Raw genomic sequence first — 20,621 nt, 5'->3', positions numbered from 1 at the left:
TGTGAGTGTGTGAGTGTGAGTGAGTGTGAGTGAGTGTGAGTGAGTGAGTGTGAGTGAGTGTGAGTGAGTGTGTCATCCTTCAGTGATAGAAGTAAATGTGCAGCATTCCTCAACCGTACATTGAAGTGTCAGGTGATGAGTAGGCCTCCCACCTCTGACAACGAATAACATAATACATTAATAATCTCAGCGATGGTGAGCAAATGCAGAGTGTTGTGATTCCGAGGGGGCCGATCCTTTTGACTCCACCCCGGGGCACAATGACCATCCATGCATGAGCTTCGCCCTGGTCGCACCGCTGTGTTTACAGTTGTTCATGTAGGCGCTGGAGTTTCGCAGCTCATTTGTATTCGTGGGAGGGGGTTCTGGTGTCTATTGGTGATTATTCCGTCATGGTGTCCATGGTTACAATCTTTAATAATATAACAGAAAAATCAAAAAAGAAGTGTGATACAAAACTCATTTGAAAGAACAATGTCCATAAAAGGTGCACATATGACCCATAATAACAGATTCAAATCTTCACGATCTAATGTGATATTCGGTTAGAGGATGTAATAAGTGGGCCTGTGGCTTCGGATTGGTTCCTGGGGCACAGGTCCAGGTTGCTCGGGGCTGCTTCAACTGAAGTCATGTTCATCTCTAATGACCCTTGCGCGTGCCTTTACTGTTTACCAACTCCCTCCCAGTGGACGATTTACCCTATTATCTGCCTCTTCAAACGGGAGTAAAGCCCTCGAGGGGCCTGACCCTTCCCTCCATCCACCTGACCCTGCCCCAGCCTGTAGTATCGGCCCCCATTCCCTTCGATCATTTTGTCTATCACCTGCATGAGCCCCCGTACCTGCTGCTCCCTCTCTTCTCCAGTTGCTTGGTTGTTGAGGGCGCAGACCCGCCCCCCGCAGCTCTTGACCAGCTCTTTAGGACTATCCTCAGAGTCACGGACAAAGGTTTCTATAGTTTTACTTTCCAGGTCCTCTTTCCGTGTAAACACGATCACCGTGAACTGTAGCGCCTCCTCCCCGAAGAGGTGCTGGATCCTTTGCACGGACCACCGCTCCTCCATGGTGAGCCGTCCGGCCTGGAGCACCAGGAGGAGGGCGTGTGGCCCGGGGGAGGAGAGCTCTGAGCACCACGCCATCTCCAAGGTGAGCTCCTTCGCAGGGAGTGAGAGGGAGAGGAAGTCCGGGGTGTCCACCACCAGCAGGCGTCTGCCCCCCCACTCACCCCCCCCCCTAAGGCACCGTCTGGTCACGGGCACCCCTGAGGCCCTGGACTCAAACCCCTCCCTCCCCAGGAGGCTGTTCCCGGTGGCGCTCTTCCCGGCTCCGGCGCTGCCGACGAGGACCAGCCTCAGCTCATCTCTGCCTCCCCCTGAGCGAGACACACCATCGAGCCCAGAGGGAGGGGACGGGGGGATCCCGCGGGGTACCGGGAGTGCACGGAATTCTTCACCCGCCTCGCACCTCGGGTCACCTCTGTGGCCAGCATCTGCGGAAGGAACATTCACAAGTCACCAACACTGTTCGAGAACTGACAGTGCACATCTCATTAACACCCCCCCCCCCCCACGCTCCCGGAGCCACCCCCCCCCCCCCCACTCCATTAACAAAGGACACGCCGCAGGCGTGGCTGTCTCGGTTCTGTCACTTTGAGACCTCCAGGGCACCCACTCACTCACTCACTCTAAACTGACACGTTTCCTGAATCCGCGCTCTTCTGAATTCCATCACCTCAAAGTGTTCCTGCGACTGACGTCAGGTGTTTGATGTATTTATTTGTTTATTTATGCACTTTTATATAGCGCCAACATTACTCAATGAGGTTGGAGCGCTTGACAATAAAACCAGTTTTAAACTTGCAAACAGTTCCTCTTACATTCACTACAAAGGCAGTAGAAGATAAGAGGGGCCCCTTACTAACCCGTGGGACTAGGGCACTTAAACAGTGAAATAGAAGAAATCCCGTGGGGTAAGCTTAGTTGTAACCTGACTCAACACCGTACATCAGAAATTCCCACTTTCATACTACTCCACCACTTTACTCTCCATCCACACCAGTAGATTGTGCCATATATATCACAGGGACTCTCACAAGGTTTAAAAATATACAGAGTGATTTATTGCGCATTTACAGAAATTTCATAAAAATATATAATCTCACAGTCCTAATAATGATAAAAGCCACACTGAGGTGGTAACAAATTACATACAGTTCATAAAAGCACACACACAAGAGAGTCCTGAAATCAGACTGCTATAGTCAGTCTTTCGCAGTTAGCACATCTACTCTGGCAGTGTTGTACTTGCACTGTTAGATAAGTTCCGTTGTCATTAATATTCTCGCAGTGCTAAATTGGTAGATTGTGCGTATTGAATTTGCGTCCTATCTCAGGTAAGACGCTGATACCTGAGATAGGACGTTGCCGCTATTTTTCCTGACACCCGAGAATCTTCTGGTATGACTCGTCAATTGAATTCTTGAGAGCAGCCAGGTTGAAAAAAAACACAAGGAAAATGTAAGATATTCCTGACAGATCTTCTATAAATCTATGGGGTCTAGGAGGTACATCTGGATGTTTTCATCACAACAATGAGTAACTTGAAATTGAAGTGAACGCAACACGTATCAATACTATCCTTTCAGCTGCCTGATATGCAACAGCGAGTTTAAAGTACTTTTTGGAAAACACGTTAAGTGATCTTAGAGACGGGCGTAATAATAATAGAACACCCTCACTAATCATTGGGGTGTCTTTTCTGTGACAAATTGTGCCCCAAATTCAAGAGAGATATGAACTTGTCTTGATAAAGATGGAAAGAATGTTTTAATGATCCATCGAAACGCTTCGACGTCACATGAATACGCACAATCTACCAATTTAGCACTGCGAGAATATTAATGACAACGGAACTTATCTAACAGTGCAAGTACAACACTGCCAGAGTAGATGTGCTAACTGCGAAAGACTGACTATAGCAGTCTGATTTCAGGACTCTCTTGTGTGTGTGCTTTTATGAACTGTATGTAATTTGTTACCACCTCAGTGTGACTTTTATCATTATTAGGACTGTGAGATTATATATTTTTATGAAATTTCTGTAAATGCGCAATAAATCACTTTGTATATTTTTAAACCTTGTGAGAGTCCCTGTGATATATATGGCACAATCTACTGGTGTGGATGGAGAGTAAAGTGGTGGAGTAGTATGAAAGTGGGAATTTCTGTTGTACGGTGTTGAGTCAGGTTACAACTAAGCTTACCCCACGGGATTTCTTCTATTTCACTGTTCACTACAAAAGGCATAAGGTGGCGGCTAGAAATAATGGTGACTTTGATCAATGCAAAGGCACGGATGTATAGATTGTTAGAGGAAGTATACGGTATAGTTAGTAGGAGCAAGGTTGATCCAAGTGAGACAAGGCAGTGCAGTCACAGTCTTGTGGACAATATATTCTCATGGGAAGGATGGCCAAGGGGACAAGAGGCCAACATGGCGTTGTAGAAGGGCTTTCAGCTTCCTTTGAAGCCCATCAGCGAGGTGGGGGTGGTGCTGCTAGTGTCAGGGGTAAGAAGTTCCATATGCTGCTCTCACTACCCAAGGAAGATTGTCAGTTGAAAATCTCCTTTGTGAAGGGTTGAGGCCAGGCGCGCAACACCCATTGGGCTCACGGGGCTTCAGCCCCCGAACCCCCCCTCCCCCCCCATCGTGTGTGTCAGTCGGGACTGAGACAGCTTTGCGGGCTGGCGAGCATCTCCTTGCAGCTGCACCCGAGTACTTAACAGGTCTTTAAAAGGCCATTTACGTGTAAATGAGGCTTTTGTTGTGTGTTCGCCCCTTCTTACATCAACTCTGTGTATGTTTGGAAGAATTAGCCCCCCCGAAATATTTTAAAGCCCCCCCCCCCCCAAATTTGGCTATAGTTGCCCGCCTGATTGAGGCTCTAACAGCCCAGCTTCAGCATTTCATGATGGGTCTGGAGCCTCCCGAAAGGCAGTGTTATGAATTCTCCTGCTTCTATGGGGAGTGATGTGATTATTTCTGTACACCCCATACATGCTCTGAGGTTACTCTAACTCGTGCCCCCTGCACAGTTTTATCATCAAGACTTTTCAAGCAAATGTTGCAGTGATATTATCAATGATGTCATAGAAGATGTCATGAATATTGTATTATGTGGGATAATTAGCGCTGCATGGCGGGCGCAAATAATAATTACCTCAGGGCACCAGTTATAGTTACTTGAGATAATTATAACTATATCTGCTACATTTCTATGGTTTTGTGTGTGCACAATCCAACCTAACTATAATGTCCATGTAACCTTTGCTTTTTTCTGTGATTTTCTAAGGTTTTTTAAATGGTATTTCCTAACTACAACATCAACCTTTGCTTTTTTCAGTGATTCAGGTTTTATAAATGGTATTTCCTAATATAACACCAACCTTCGATTTTTTTCTGTGAATTGCTACGTTTTTTACTGGTATTTCTGAACTAAAAAGTCCCAGTAACTTTTTTCTATGAATTAATTTTTTTTTAAGGAAAAGTATAATGTTAGTTATGGCAGGAACTTCACTCTATGCCAGCCTTACCTAAACCCCACTCAGACCCCATCTGCCAAGTGCACCACATGACCACCTCTTATGCTGTCTGAGAAAAAAACATGTGAGTTAATCAAGACTTTAAGGGCACCAAGCAAACCTTTCAATTCTGCTTTTCAGTAGAAGTTCACATTTATCCCAAAAATTGGGGCATTTCTTTGAAATTAGAAAAAGCGTCAGGACCCCACTGACCCCAACACCGCCGCCCGCAACCTCAGACAATGGAACAAGGACTGTGCCAACACCCTCACCCCGATAAAGAAACCCTCCAACAGACACACCAGCAAGAAAGCCAGCTGGTTAACTGAAGACCTCCAGGCCTCCAACCAAATCTGCAGTAAGCTAGAGAAGAAATGGCACAGTGAACAGACACCGATCAGCTACGCAGCCCACAAGAACGCCACCCGCAGACACCACAAACTCATCAGATCTGCCAAAAGGGCCTCCTTCAAAGACCATCTAGACAACAACGCAAGCAACAGCAAAGAGCTCTTCAACATCGTGAAGGAACTCTCCCCAGCGCCAACACCAACAACATCCCACCTTCGCAAGACCTGTGTGACTCCCTTGCCACCTTCTTCAATCGCAAGATCGCAGACATCCACAACAGCTTCAACATCACGACCACCCCGACAACCACTGAGACCTCTGTCCCCACGGCCACCATCTGCACCGACCCCCTGCTCTCCTGGATCAACATAAGCAACGACACCATCAAAATCATGAACACCATACACTCCGGATCCCTGTCAGACCCATGCCCACACCACATCTTCAACAAAGCCAGCACCACCATCGCCCCCATCTCCGGAAAGCCATCAACATCTCCTTCAAGACAGCAACCTTTCCGGAGAGCTGCAAGCACGCAGAGATCAACGCCTTACTCAAAAAACCCGAGGCTGACCCCAAGGACCTCAAGAACTTCCGGCCCATCTCCCTGCTCCTGTTCCCAGCGAAGGTCATCGAGAAGACCGTCAACAGACAACTGACCCGCTACCTTGAGGAGAACAGCATCCTGTACCCATCCCAGTCCCAATTCCGCAGCAACCACAGTACCAAAACTGCCCTCATCGCCGCCACTAATGATATCAGGGCCCTGCTGGACAACAGAGAAACCACGGCCCTCATCCTCCTGGACCTGTCCGCCGCCTTTGACACTGTCTGCCACCGCACACCCTACGCACACGCTTCCATGATGCTGAGATCCGAGACAAGGCTCTGGACTGGACCACCTCCTTCCTCTCCGGCAGAACCCAGAGCGTGCACCTCACCCCTTTCCACTCCGAAGCCAATGAGATCATCTGTGGCGTACCGCAGGGCTCATCCCTCAGCCCAACATTGTTCAACATCTACATGGCACCGCTCACCCATATCGCCCAACTGCACGACAACAACATCATCTCCTACACCGACAACACCCAGTTGATCCTCTCCCTCACCAAGGACCCCCTCACCGCCAAAACCAACCTCCATGAAGGAATGAATGCCGTCGCCAAGTGGATCAAGAACAGCCGACTGAAGCTAAACTCTGACAAGACGGAAGTCCTCATCCTCGGCTCCATCCCCTCGGCCTGGGACGACTCCTGGTGGCCGAATGCACTGGGAACAGCTCCAACACCAACCGACCATGCATGCACCCTAGGATTCATCCTCGACTCTACTCCCTCCATGACAAAGCAGGTCAACGCCATCTCGTCCTCCTGCTTCAACACCCTCCACATGCTCCACAAGATCTACAGGTGAATCACCACCAAATCAAGAAGAACAGTCACCCAGGCCCTCGTCAGCAACAGGTTGGACTACAGAAACGCCCTCTACGCGGGAGCTTTGACCAAACTCCTGAAACGACTTCAACTCATTCAAAACGCCTCTTCACGCATGATCCTCGACATCCCTCCCCACAGCCCCATCACACCCGACCTGAGAGACCTGCACTGGCTCCCTGTCAACAAGAAGATCACCTTCAGGCCCCTCCCCCACGTACACAAGGTGCTCTACAACACCGGACCAGTATATCTCAACCGACAACTCATCTTCTACACCCCCAACCGCTATCTCAGCTCCACCGCCTTCTCCACAATCCCCCACATCCGAAGAACAACCTCCGGCGGCAGATCGTTCTTCCACCTCACTGTCAAAACCTGGAACACCCTTCTACGGCAGACCCAGAACCTGCTGACCTTCAGAAGGCTCATCAAGACCTGGCTTTTCGAGCAGTAGCATCACCCCCCCCCCCGTCACCTTGAGACCCTCACAGGTAAGTAGTGCGCTGTACAAATGTTCTGATTGATTGATTGATTGATTGATGTCAGGAGAGACCTCTAAACACCGTGACTGTCAGGTGAAATCCGGGACATCTGGTCACCCTATCTAACAGGTGCATTCTGGGAGATCTGCTGTGTCTGCGTGCAGGTAAAAATGCCCATATGCTATTCGAAATCCAACAAGGGCTGAGACTGAAACCATTATACCCTTGGTCCTTCACAACACTGTGCAGATTCACTCACATTAAATGATGCCCGTTAATTTCTTAGGAAGTGTCCCCGTAAGGATACACTTCTTTTTTTCCAATAAAAAACGTTATCAAGTTTAAATCCTTGCTTTGACCGAGCCATTTAAGTACCAAGAACAGTCTACAAATGTCACATTTTTGCCGAGGATGGAGAGGAGATCTTTTTTTGGCCCATAAAGTAGCTTCAACATATTTTCCTTTAAAGGTGAGTAGGGGTCTGTTTAAATGCCTCACGGTGTGAAGTCTGTGCTCACAGGACACAGCATTAAATGTTTGTGCAACCCATTCACATATCTGCCAAGCGTCGACTCAAGAATTACCTGCCCCACTCAGGGCTCAGTTTTCAGAGGGTCACACCTGGAAAAGAGCACTCCTCACCGTCGCATTAAAGGGAGGGGCTCCAGCCTCCTACCTGTTTGCAGGGAAGGCAGGTGAGGGCAGGTCTGGGGAGAACTAGGCTTGCAGTTGGAAAGTTCTAAATGGCCACAACACAGACAAGAATATTTTATGGTCATGACATTTGACAGGTTGAAATCTAAGAGGCTGTGAAAAGGATGAAGAGGTTATTGTTACCTGAAAAGGAAAAACGTTGTATGTTTATTCAGTGGCATACCAAGGGGGTCACTTACCATAATGCAAGTTGTTGAAAAGTGAGTTATTAGCAGTGTCAAATATTTATTTACCACTGAGTGTAAGGCCACAAACACAGTCTAGGGCTCAGGACATGTCTAAGTGAATTAATCCCATGCTCAGCCCTGGATAGCTTGGCTGGCTTAATGTAAGAGACAGGTATATAAAGCATTAAAAAAACACCAATTCAGAAAACAAATTCATACTATCGCAGGTGATTTCTGTGTTGATTAAATCAAGAGAGAATGATGGTGGGACAGAGCACGTCTGCCTAGAGTTGGTTTATACAAACTTAGAAAAGTGGGTGCAATAAATACTTTCTTTTAACTTGATTCAGCCGAATCAAGTTTTTTATATTGTTGCGATACAAAATAGAAAATTCCGGAAGATTTTTTTCCATATTTTTCTTAAGTGCCACAAACACCAAAGTCTGGCACAATTTACATGTGAAAAGCAGTCTTGGCACTCAGGTCTGCTTTTAAACTGACCTCAGGCGTCCAGCAGTGCACACATGCAAGTGCAGAAAGGCTGCTGGCTAAGGATTTAAAGGTAGTTTCAGCCACCCTGCCCTATTATGTAGTAGGGACTTATAGGTAGTTTTAATCCCCCTCCCTTTTAGAGAAGGTCATGCCAATCACAGAGGCACCCTAACGCATCCTGCATTCTAGTGTGTGTAGGTGTTTTCACTGTCATCTAAGTGTGTTTTCAGCTTAGCACTGGTCCTGGGCCTGGTTAGGCAGAGCGCAGCGACAGTCAGTCAGTTAAGCAAAAAACGGGGGAGCCCAGGGCACAGATGACTTTGCAACAGCAAGCCAGGAAAATGCCCACGCACCCTGGTTGAATAGCAGAATGCAGTCATAATCTCAGTGAAGTGGGCTCCTCGCATTCTTGGGCCTGCCCCGGTGTCACTGCACCTGCTGCGCCATGGCCACGTACCTGAATTTATTGCTGCTGTTGCTTGATACTGGCAAACCGACTGCTAATCTCTGTAAAATGGGCTGTTCGCACTATAGGTCCGGCTCCGGTGTCACTGCGCCTGCTGCACCTTGACCACTCACCTGAATTTATTGTTGCTGTTGCTTGATATTTACAAACTGAATGCTAATCTCGCAGTGGGCTGCTCCACTATAGGTCCTGCTCCGGTGTTACTACACCTGCTGCACCGTGGCCATGCACCTGGATTTATTGCTGCAGTTGCTTGATAGTTACAAACCAAATGCACTGTAGGCCAAATGGGTCCACCTAATGTTTTTATCATTTTAAAGATACTCTACACTCTATTTACAAAACAACTGGATTTGATTGGGGTTTATTTTTAAATGTCAGGCTTTTTATCATTTTTTTTCTTGGGATTTGAACAATCCGAGTCCAAAGATTTCTCCTAACACTTCCTGGTTGAAGTTATGGTAGCCAATCAGATCTCATGCTTAGGCTCCACCCACTTATACAAATGTATTTTTCATTTAATAGCTCCACAACTACTGAATGGATGTACACCAAATCACAAAGCACACTCTTTCTGGAACAAGATCTACCTTTCTGGCAAATTTGGTGTAATTTAGTTCAGTGGTTCAGGCTGTAGTTATGTCTAAAATCTCTTAGGAAAATAAGGGACCCTGCCAGGGCATAAAAACATTTTTTTAAAAACATTCTGCTGTAAAATCGTGCGGAGTCATGAACCACAGCAAGAATCTTTAAAATAAAAAGCCAATAGGTGTCGCCTTTGAGAATGGTAGTGGTGTTTTTGGTGGTTATTTTTTTTAAGCATCTGTGGTTATTTTATTGATGTTTTTTGATTTAACAAATGTTTATTTTTGTCCATAGCCTGTGCAGGGGTGTTGCTAATTAGCCAAGGTGTGGGCGATTTTTCTAGAGCAGAAAATTGTGCTCTGGAGGTTATGTCCGCTTCATAATTAAAAAGAGAAAGCGTTATCAACAATAGATTGTTTTCAACACAGAGTTTTCTCCTTTCAAAACACATTCACCCTCTTGTTTCTTCCGTTTTCTTGGGGTTCTTACTTTTATTTCTTCCTCCACACTTGAATGCCTTTATTTGCTTCTAACATTGCGTGTCCCAGATTTGCCTTTTATTTGAAGATTTTCCTGCCTCGTCTCTATGGCCCTGCACTTTTTTCTGATTTGAAATTACAAATAATTTAACTGTGTTTAAATATTTATTATTCTGGTTGGGATTTACAACAATTCTTTGGAGTAGATCATTTAAATACTGACTGTCTTCAAGGAAGATAAATGACTGACGTTTTTGATGGTTGATAGATGACACAGAAAGCTGCCTTTCACTAGACAAAGCCACAACACATCTTGGCTTTTACAGCAAATGCATTTTTGAAGGTTTAATGTATTTTTATCATTACTGTTATTTTAGCAGATGTCGGTTTAAAAAAAAAAGAAAAAAATACATGCCTGTCCCTTCAGTCTTTGCACAGCTATCTAAAGCAAAAAAGAGCAATTGTTTGCAATGCAATAGGTCTCGCATTCGTCAGAGTTAGAGCTATTGGCATTCTAAATTACAATGCCTTTTATCTATGTGTTTTGGTTTGGAGTGTAGTAGATGCATGAACAGAGAAATAGCTACAACACTGTCTAGAGGAATTAGAATGGGGAATTACTGATGAGAACAGAGAAGTAGCTAGCAGATCTGCCTAGTGGATTTAGGAATAAGGAATTACAGGCCGGGACCAGAGTAGCAGCTGCTGCACTGTGCCCAGAGCATTTAGAATGAGGAATTACAGATGAGACCAGAGAAGCAGATAGCAGACTGTCTAGAGGACTTAGAATGATGAATTTCTAATGGGAGCAGAGAAGGAGCTAGCAGCACTGTCTAGAGGACTTAAAATGAAGAATTAACACTGGGACCAGAGAATCAGCTGCAGTACTTTCTAAAGAACTTAGAATGAGGAATTACCACTGGGACCAGTGGAGCAGCACTGCCTAGAGGACTAAGAACGAGGAATTACCCCTGAGAACAAATACACAGCTAGTGTCACTGCCTATATGACTTAGAATGAGGAATTACCACTGTGACCAGAGACATAGCTGCAGCACTGCCTAGAGTACTTAGAAGGGGAGTTAGTAACAGGACCAGAGTAGCAGCACTGCCTAGAAGCCTTAGAATGAGGAATTAATGAAGAGACCAGAAAAGCAGCTAGCAGCACTGCCTAGAGGACTAAGCATGAGGAATTACCACTGGGACCAGAGAAGCATCTGCAGCACTGACTAGAGGACTTAGAATGAGGAATTACCACTGGTGCCAGAGATGCAGCTGCAGCACTGCTTATCAGGTGTAGAATGGGTCTCCTGCATCACTACCTTGGGTGGTGCCTGGTTGCCCCAGCAGTTCTACAGGCCCTAGGCCTTGCCTCTATGACTGTAGTGGTACTTATACCACTTTCTTAGAATATGGTTTGTGAGGCCCCAAGGGCTAAACGTATACTGTGCTAATTTTGCTGAGTGCTAAATAGGTTTTCTGTATGTACTTTTTCCTCTAGCCTCATAAAGATACTAGAGGGATGTGTTTAGATTAAATACATATATTATTATATTTCTATTGTTATTAAATTGGATCTGCCTTTCACCCCCACCGAGGTTTCTGCTTCTTTTCATTCAAAAGGAGATGTGCTGTTTCATTAATTTCACGCGTTGCCCAGAAGCGCGTTTCAGAAACCCCCTCTTCGCAAGTGGTTTGGAGACTCTGGACTATGCCATGGCATTTTTGTTTCGTCCTCATCAAGGAAATTCTCCAGGCTCGCCAGAGGTCCGGACTGATTTGGAGCGGTTCATCGAGGCATCGCCTCAACTTGGACGGGTTGCATTGTCCTCCCGCCCCTGCTTACTCCCAAATCCGGATTGTCGACTGAAGAGGTCACAGGGACTCGAAGCAGCACCATCAATTGCGGGGTCCCTGTACGTTCTTGCAGAGTGCCCAACCCCCAGCTATTCTCTCGGATTCCACCGAGAACGACCCTGAGCACCACTCACCTGGGAGCCACTGCTGCTTTCTGGGACACTGAGTCCGGAGACTTGCTCTGACCAGCTGAACTGAGTTAATTGAAGCCCAGGGGCGGAGCTGACATTTGCACTTATCCTAGTGCGGTTGGACTTATTTAAACGGCAGAAACGTGGGGCTCTACAAACATCTATTGCAGGAGCTGACGAAGGCCACACCGGCCGAAATGCATTCGCCTTTCTATTGTTATTAAATTGGATCTGCCTTTCACCCCCACCGAGGTTTCTGCTTCTTTTCATTCAAAAGGAGATGTGCTGTTTCATATATATATATATATATATATATATATATATATATATATATATATATACACCTGGTGTGGTTCTCCTTTCATTTGGACATTCACGAGATTATAGGCTGGTAAAACAAGCTGCTTTACATTCCTTCAAGACTTAGCCTGAAGGCTTCTCTCCACAGCTATCACTAGGATAGCTTTGTATATAGGTTGTATTTAAACGTACCTTCAATAAGGGCCGTTTGGACTGGTGCAAGGTGCCCACTAGAATAGTGGACAGCATATGCCAGGTCAACTTCTCACATTGGTGTGCAGAGTGTGGGATTCCAAATTGCCATTGTTTTACCAGATAATCTCAAGGGATTGATCATTTGAAAACAACTAAATGTACCAGAGGTACATATTAAATACAGTAAGTTCTACTGAACTTAGAGTTGCGTGTCAAGGGCTTAAGGGCACCCTTTCTACAACTCAAGAGAGGTTTAGCAGGAAACCAAACAGTGTAGGTAGTGCATACACCACACCTCACTAGTCATTTCTTCAAGGCCAGGACCTAGTGGGTCTCTGTCAGATGTCAGTCAAGTACAGACATCCAAATATGACACATTCCCCTTTTCAAGAGTTAAGGGCTCTGTGTGCTATGAGGACATTGAAGACAGGACAGAATCCCAATACCAAACACCTTATAGAGGCATTGCTGCTTGATGACTTTAGACATGCCTCAAAGCTTGAAATGGTAGGCAGTGAGGTGGGGACAGCAGAGGAGGAAGGGCCCAGTGGGTCACCCTACCAGGACTCCGACTCTGATGCTGGGCAGGCCGGTGACAATGACATAGACCTGGACAATCCAGCTCGAACTGGAGATGAAGACAGCCAAAGTGGCCCTCTCTTTGTCCCACCAGGAAGAGTAGAGCTGTGCCTAGAAGACCAAAAAAATCACCTTCAGTGGAATCCGATCATTCTGCAGGGACTTCTGTCTCTTTTCATAGGAGGGACACCTCCAAAGGAGAAGAGAGAGAAACAGCTGAGGCTTGAAGGAGCTCAACTCAGAATAAGGAGACAGAAAGTAGCCTTAGAAAGGGAGTCCATAGAGCTTGAAAAAGCTAGAAAAAAGATGGGGCTAGAGCCCCATGGTGGCAGCAACTTCCCTAGTGGTAGGGAAAGGTCTTATGACCATAGAAACGTAACCCAGATTGTCACTCAGAGTGATGATTGTGAGAAGTTGGCCTAGCATGTGCTGTCCACTATTCTAGTGGGCACCTTGCACCACTTCAAACAACCCTTATTGATGGTAGGTTTAAAGACAACCTATATAGAAAGCTATCCTAGTGGTAGCTGTGGAGAGCAGCCTTCAGGCTAAGTCTTGAAGGAATGTAAAGCAGCTTGTTTTACCAGTCTATAATCTCGTGAATGACCAAATGAAAGGAGAACCACACCAGGTATATATATATAAAAAATATATGTATTTAATTTAAACACATCCCTCTAGTCTCTTTATGAGGCTAGAGGCAAAAGTACATACAGAAAACCTATTTAGCACTCAGGAAAATTAGCACAATATACATTTAGCCCTAGGGGCCTCACAAACCATATACTAAGAAAGTGATATAAGTACCACTACAGTCATAGAGACAAGGCCTAGGACCTGTAGAACCGCTGGGGCAACCAGGAACCACCCAAGGTAGGGATGTAGGAGACCCATGGGGGACGCGTGCAGTGTCTAAACACAACAGCAAATCACCATTGACTTCTATGGAGAAAGTTGTGGTTAGAATTTTAAAGATTAGGGACCCTTAGGAGTGGACTAGGAACAAACCCCTTCAGTACTGGACAGTTCGAGAGTCAAGAGCCATGGGAGCAAAGAAGTACTTGTTTTACTTCACCCAGGGGAGCCGGGTGCATAGGTGTCTTTTCGTGTCAGGTTTTGTCGTCGTTTCCTAAGAAGAGCTGCAAAGAAGTGCTGCAGGCGACCAGATGAAAAGTGTCCGGATGGATCCAAGGGTGGATCGAAGATCTGAAGGACCTGAAAGCAGAGGGGCAGAGTGTCGGTCACTTGCCAGTGACCAGGGAGGCAACAAGAAGATGCCCAACGATGTCGGGTGATTTCAGGTACAGAAGGTGAAGCATGACTCTTCAGCCACGAGGACAGAGAGGAGTGGACGACAACCAGGAGCTGGATTCGAGCTGCCACACGTCGGATGTCGAGCGCTGCGGAAGCAGTATCCGGATTGGACCCAACAAGCCCAGGCAACAGCAACCCACGCAGAATGCAAAGATTGGCTTCGGAGCAGACCAGCAAGGTCTGAGGGACCCACCCTTTGGAGGAGAGTCGGGGCACACCTGGAGCAACCGGCAAAGCCCAAGAAAGAAAATATTTACCTTCATGGGGACCCAACAGTTGACGGACGAAGGATCGCGAAGGGGCCTCAAGCAGAAATGCTAGAAGCGGGCCCATGGAACACTTGTGTTGTTTAGGCCCACAATCTTCAATGCAGATGGTGCTCAGTACTTGGACTACGAGTAGCTCAATGCACAACTTTGGGAAATCTCGGGAAGTAGGTGCACTTGCAAATATGCATGGTGTCCAGGAGTTCCGGTCACACATCTCTCTTGATGGCTACGGATCTCAGCTTTATTGTGATCTCGTGTCGGCGTCGGAAATGTCTGGAAGTCCATGTCTTTTGTCACACATCCTTCAGGATCCGGAGGGAGCCTTGGAAATGAAGACCAGAAAAATGCGTTTTTGGTGCCTGTTTGAACAGGGAAGTCACTCCTTGACCCCAAGGGAGATCCTTCCTTCTTCTAGTCGAAATAGAATGTCGTAGTTCCAGGATATATGTTGCAGAGTTTCGTCCAGAGTATCTAAAGTCCTAGGGACTGAGTTCCTATACTTATACTAAGTTTAGAGTTTGGACTAACTCTGAGGTCCCACCTATGGGAGGACCTGGGGAGAGGGTAGTTACACCCCTTCCCCTTTGTCCAGTTTCGCACGAGAGCTGGGGCTGAGTGCCCCAGCAACCGGTTTGAACTGGGATATGCACAGGGACACCAGTTGTGCCCCAGCACTGTCTGAAAAGCATTCACTGAATGCACCCACCCAGCCCCAATACACTAAAGCCTGTCTGAGGAGGTGGTTACACCTCCCTGTGACAGGAAACCTATTGTCCAGGCCTTCCCTGCTGGAGTGTCATCCAGCAGCAGGTCAGACTTGCGTCTGTGGCAGCAGCATCCATTTTGTGATGCTGGGGCTCTGTTAAACTATTACCGGTTAGGTAAGTGTGAATATGTCTTTTCCCTCTAGAAGGTTGGAATCCTACCCCCTCTGCCAGGACTGGCGGGGGAGGTGGGGTGGTTAGGAATCAAAGTGTTTGACACCAAACACGACATGTTTTGATGCAGCCATTCCAAAGTTAGCATTTACCGCAATGTTATCATGCACTTAAGAGTGTATGTGGGCTGTGGGGTTTTAGGTTTAAACCTATAATAACTGATAAAACCCCACTGAAAGAAAAATAGCCCTCACCAGTGAAAACATATAAAACACTGAAAAAACACCTGGACAACCACAAACTAAATGCCATTCAAAGAAAGGAAAAAGAGAGTGAAAGTGTCATTTTTTTCTTCCTGAAGGGGTCAATACAATGTAACTTTGTTATACAAGCTAGCATTAAGAATGACTGGGTAACATTATTCTGCTTGAGTTTTGTTCTTTAGGGATGCCACTAAAATATTGTTTCTTCTTCCTTTTACTTTTTTCGGTTTTGTGGCCTTTGGTCTAAAGCTGCAGAGTTTAGTTTCATGTTTTAGGTCTAGTTTAATCATTTTATAAACTGTAGAGAATCAGGACATATCAAAATCACATTTGATATTTTGGCTGCATTTGATTCTTTCACTGATAGGTAAAATGGCTGGTTTCATAAAAATCCTTCCTAATATGTGTCATCACATTTACCCACAGAGTATGGGTAAAAGCCCTTTACACATCAGACCATAGTTTCTAGTGGGTCAGTATTGATAGTAGGTGAATTGCCAACACCTCAGGCTTTAAACATTAAATGCAAGGTATGGTGACAAGTATATATATCACCAAGCATCTGGGATAGTGGTGAAAACGTGACACCAGACTTATGGAAAACATGGAGCGCAGTGTCACTTGTTATGCTCTGCAAAAAAGGTTCTTTCCAAGTTCAACAAAGATTGGAGTGATATTGTTTGTATTTGTAGTGATTCAGCTACGTATATAAAAAATGTATGTGATGACTGGTCAAAATTGATACCCGAGCTGAAGTAATTCCCTCTAGGAGATCCTTGCCACTTGTTAGATGGTATGCTGAAAGCATCTTTACAATATTCAGAGTTAATGAGGGATGCTATTGACTTTTTAGTCCATTCTGGTGCACTGTTTTCTTATGCCCAGGAACTAAAACGCAAATATTTATCAATTCGTGCTTTATGTGGCATCAAAGAAAGAGTCATCCCAACTGTGTCCCTTAGCTGACGGTTCTCAGCCCAAGGGGCTGTGAATGCTGAGAGGGCCTTTTCACAGAAGTTTACATGGGAAGGAAAGCACGAGCGCACATGACCAAAGTCTCACTGAAGAAGTATTGTATGGTGTACTACAATAAGATTCATTTGCAAAAATCTCTTTGGACCTCATATACGCTATACGTACACTGTCTATATACCATGTTGTTTCAGTGCAGAAAGCAAACAATGATAAAAGCAAAACGTTCCATAAACACCGGAAAAACACTTTGTCTGTTTTTTTTAGTGGTGTGAAAATGTGTAACCACTGATAACAACTGTTTTTTAAGATATTGAAAACACTGAAAAACCCCCACCAGAATTTACCAAAAATAGAAACTGAAAACAGGACAGCCTAGTTATACTACTGAGTTCATTTTTCCCTGCGTGATATTTTCCTAAGGTGGTTAGGATTGCGTATGTGGTACTTACCTTTTACCAGTGGTTACTGGTTGTGTGCTACCATTGATATTTTGTGCTACTGTTATTATATGTGCTAAGTGTTATTCCAACAAAGTGATAATTTTACCAAGTGCTAGTTTTAAAAGTGCTTATTCCTGACAGTGGCCCATGTGGTCCTGTCCCATGTACATAATCCCCTGTAAATTCTGCCCATGCCCATTGTAAAGTGTGTATTTCTTATCTAATGTGTTTGGTATAATACAAAGGCTACCGAGAGGCAATAAGGAAATATAAGGAAGAAATAAATTCGCACAAGCCTCCTTCTATGAAGGAAAGATTTGTGCGGCAGCAAACTCCCCCAAGGAGATTTTCCGGATAGCCAAATCTCTGATCACCATAGCCCAAAAAATCCCCAATCAGGAAGATGTACTTCCTAGGTGCAACAGTCTCGCAGAATTCTTTGACCAAAAAATTGAACTTATTGCCCGCTCATTCCCTCCATCCCAGGACGTCTCTGGCGAGACCGACACTAGGAGCTCTCCCCCCTCTTGACGCTGTTCCCTCGCAGAGTTCCCCTTATTAGATGAGGACTCCTTGAAAGCAATCATACCCAGCGTGACCTCGGGTTCTCCACTTGACCCTGCTTCTCCCCGATTCCTTCCTTTAGTCGCCAGTATCAAAAGCCCCTGTCATCCTGGCCACTATAAATGCCTCCATTTCTGCTAACACGGTCCCACTCGCATGGAAGCGCGCCCAGGTAAAGGCCCTGCTGAAAAAACCTAGCCTGGATCCCACCAACCTGTCAAACTACCGACCCATATCCCTCCTCCCCTGGCTAAGTAAGATAACCGAGAAACACATAAACTCTGTTCTAGTTCAATACCTAGAACTTAACAACTTACTCCGCATATCTCAAACAGGTTTCCGGCCCGACTAGGGACAGAGACGGCCCTCCTGGCCGTAACCGAAGAAGCCCGAAGACTCATGTACCAGGGTGGCTCAGCAGCTATCATCCTGTTGGACCTCAGTGCCGCCTTCGACATTGTGGACCACAAGATCCTGCTGAGCCGGCTGAAAAGTCTAGGAGTGACCCACACAGCTCTCTCCTGGCTACAATCATTCCTTAAAGACCGGGTCTTTCAGGTGTTCGAAGGTAATGCCTTCTCTGACTGCTGGCTGCTCGGTTGTGGGGTTCCCCAAGGCTCCTCCTTGAGCCCCACACTTTTTAATACTCATATGGCACCATTAGCAGAAGTAGTTCTACCTTTTGGAATACAAATAATAACTTACGCTGACGACACCCAATTGGTGGTATCCCTGAACCACCCAGAGGGCTCATCGTGCTCCCTCGGCAGCTGCCTAGAGGCTGTAGCCGACTGGATGAAACTCTCCCATTTAAAACTAAATAGCTATAAGACCGAGCTCATGTTTTTGGGAAAACTACCATCCCCCCTATCATCACAGCTATGGCCGACCTGTCTGAACCCAATGCCCATTCCAAAACAGCAGATTAAGAGCCTCGGCATATGGCTTGACAGCTCTCTGGGTTTCGGCCACCAGGCCACTATGCTAGCAGCTACCTTCTATGGCCTGCTTAGGATGCTTAGGAAAGTTCTGCCCCTGCTTCCCTTCAATGCCAGAAGGATCATGGTACAGGCCCTAATTTTGTCACGCCTTATTTATGGGAACGCACTGTACCTGGGTGGCCCACAGTCAACCCTTCAAAAACTCCAGGTGTCACAGAACAGCTCAGAGTGCCTTCTGCTCCAAATTCCCCGGAGACAATCGGCTAAACCCGCCCTGAGGACGCTGCACTGGCTCCACATCTGGGCCAGAATCCAGTTTAAATCCTTGTGTCTGGTCCACAGAGCCATGTGGAAAACCGGTCTAGCCATCTCACGGTCCCTTATTACACCCTACCAACCCTCAAGAAACCTCCAGCCTAGCTCAGCCTTTCTCTACGACCAGGAAAGTCCGCCGGGCCAAGTGGGGTGGCCGTTCCTTCTCTCTGAACGCCTCAAATCTATGGAATTCCTTGTCTCCCCCTGCGCAGCGAACCTAACATTCTGACTTTTCGCAGGCTCCTCAAGACCCACCTCTTCCGCAATGTCCCCTAATCACTCTGCCATCCTCAAGTAATTCCCAAGCGCTACGAGGCCTTAGGGTAGAATGCGCTATACAAATACAATTTCATTCATTCATCCATTCATTTTTACATATAACCTTGTGAGGAGGTTTTTTTGTGGGGGGCCTAGGATGTTGTTGCTGGTGGGTGCGTGCGCAAATACTCAAATTACATTGCCTCCGGGATAAGCCTTGCTGCTCGTGTCACGTTACCTAGAAGGTGAGCAGGGGTTATCTTTGGCGTGTAACTCCCTTGCCCAGACTAGAGTGGTGGTTTCTGCCTGGCTTTGGCGCAAGCCTTAGCCAACCGGAACTCGCCATTACTAACAACCAATATGTATTTTCCAAATCTTCTGAATGCTTCTTAAGCTGCTCAACCTCAGTTTCCAAATGATGAATATTCGGTGTTTCATCATGTAATTCTACCACCTGCTGTTCCACCAAGGGAACTCAATGCTCCATTAATGACCAGTTATTGTCCAGATTGTGGATACGTTTATTAGTCTCCTCAACAAAGGAGCACAACACCCGGATCTCCTCCAGCACTAATTCCAAAGAAATCGAAGATGCAGACTTTTCAGGTGATGGCGGGTCTTGTTTTAACCTCTTGGTAGCTAAAGCAAGTAACTGAGCATTACTGGAAGAAGACTGTATGGAGGAGGCTCGTAAATCATTAGGAGTAGCCATTTCTCCAGAGGAAGTGAGTTGTGTTAACAATATTGTGTCCGCAATAAAACCAATAGTGGAGGGAGATATAAACTTATTTTTAGATGAAAAAACAAACTGCAGCTTCTTTAATCTGCCCATACAGGGAGGATATGAATCACAAAACCAGCCAGCACCAAATATCAGCAGCCTGAAAAAGCATACATGTGCCAAATGATAAAGTGTAAGAAAATTACCAAGCACAATGACATATAGATAAGGGGAAAACCATTAAAAAGATAGCAGCAGAATAGCCTGCTTTAAAATGCTGCCAACATAAAAAAGAAAGGGAAAAAAGAGAAAAAGAAGGTGCCAGTAAACTCACACCACATCCTTTAGCCTCTAGCAACAGTCCAGAACATGTCAATATGGCTGCTGCTTCTGAGGAAACGGCTGTGACATCAATAACAAGCCAGATATTGCTTATTTCCTAAAGACCAATGGGAACAGAGCTTACTAGCATTTTCTGCTGTCTTCTCGCTCAAGGGTGACTCTCCAAATAGCCTATAGGACGAGAAAAAGCCATTCAAATGTCCCGGCGCGTGGAACGGTAAACATCCTTTACAATACGGTGTTTACACCACGCGTCCTTTACTACGCAGCCATTACAACGCAAGTCGTTACTACGACTTGCGCTGGAGGGCGCTCTTGTTAAAGGAATAGTTTGTTTTTCTATTCCAACACCTTCCCTACTGTTACGTGGGCTGGAGTTGGAATCGAAAATTGAACTAATCCACAATCCAGCACCCTCCAACGCAAGTCGTTGTAACGACTTGCGTTGTAATGGTTGCGTCGTAAAATACTGTGAGCATTTTGATTGTGTTGTACTGACGTACATCCTGCTGAACTCAGACCCTAG

At 45.9% G+C, this 20,621-nt stretch overlaps 1 protein-coding gene across 1 annotated transcript; it reads right to left on the bottom strand.

The window, feature by feature from the left end:
* Positions 1 to 697: 697 nt before the first annotated feature.
* LOC147663513 (GTPase IMAP family member 1-like) lies at positions 698 to 19,744 on the bottom strand. Its single transcript, XM_086950398.1, has 2 exons — positions 19,552 to 19,744; positions 698 to 1,491 (listed from the first exon to the last, which is right to left on the bottom strand). The coding sequence occupies exons 1-2, from the start codon at positions 19,742 to 19,744 to the stop codon at positions 698 to 700; spliced, it is 987 nt and encodes a 328-aa protein (XP_086806524.1).
* Between the last annotated feature and the right edge of the window lie 877 nt (positions 19,745 to 20,621).

This window comes from Lissotriton vulgaris, unplaced genomic scaffold (assembly GCF_964263255.1).
Source record: "Lissotriton vulgaris unplaced genomic scaffold, aLisVul1.2 SCAFFOLD_340, whole genome shotgun sequence".
Lineage (NCBI taxonomy): Eukaryota > Metazoa > Chordata > Amphibia > Caudata > Salamandridae > Lissotriton > Lissotriton vulgaris.
The sequence above is the reverse complement of the archived record's forward strand: the minus strand, read 5'-3'. Positions and strand labels throughout refer to the sequence as shown.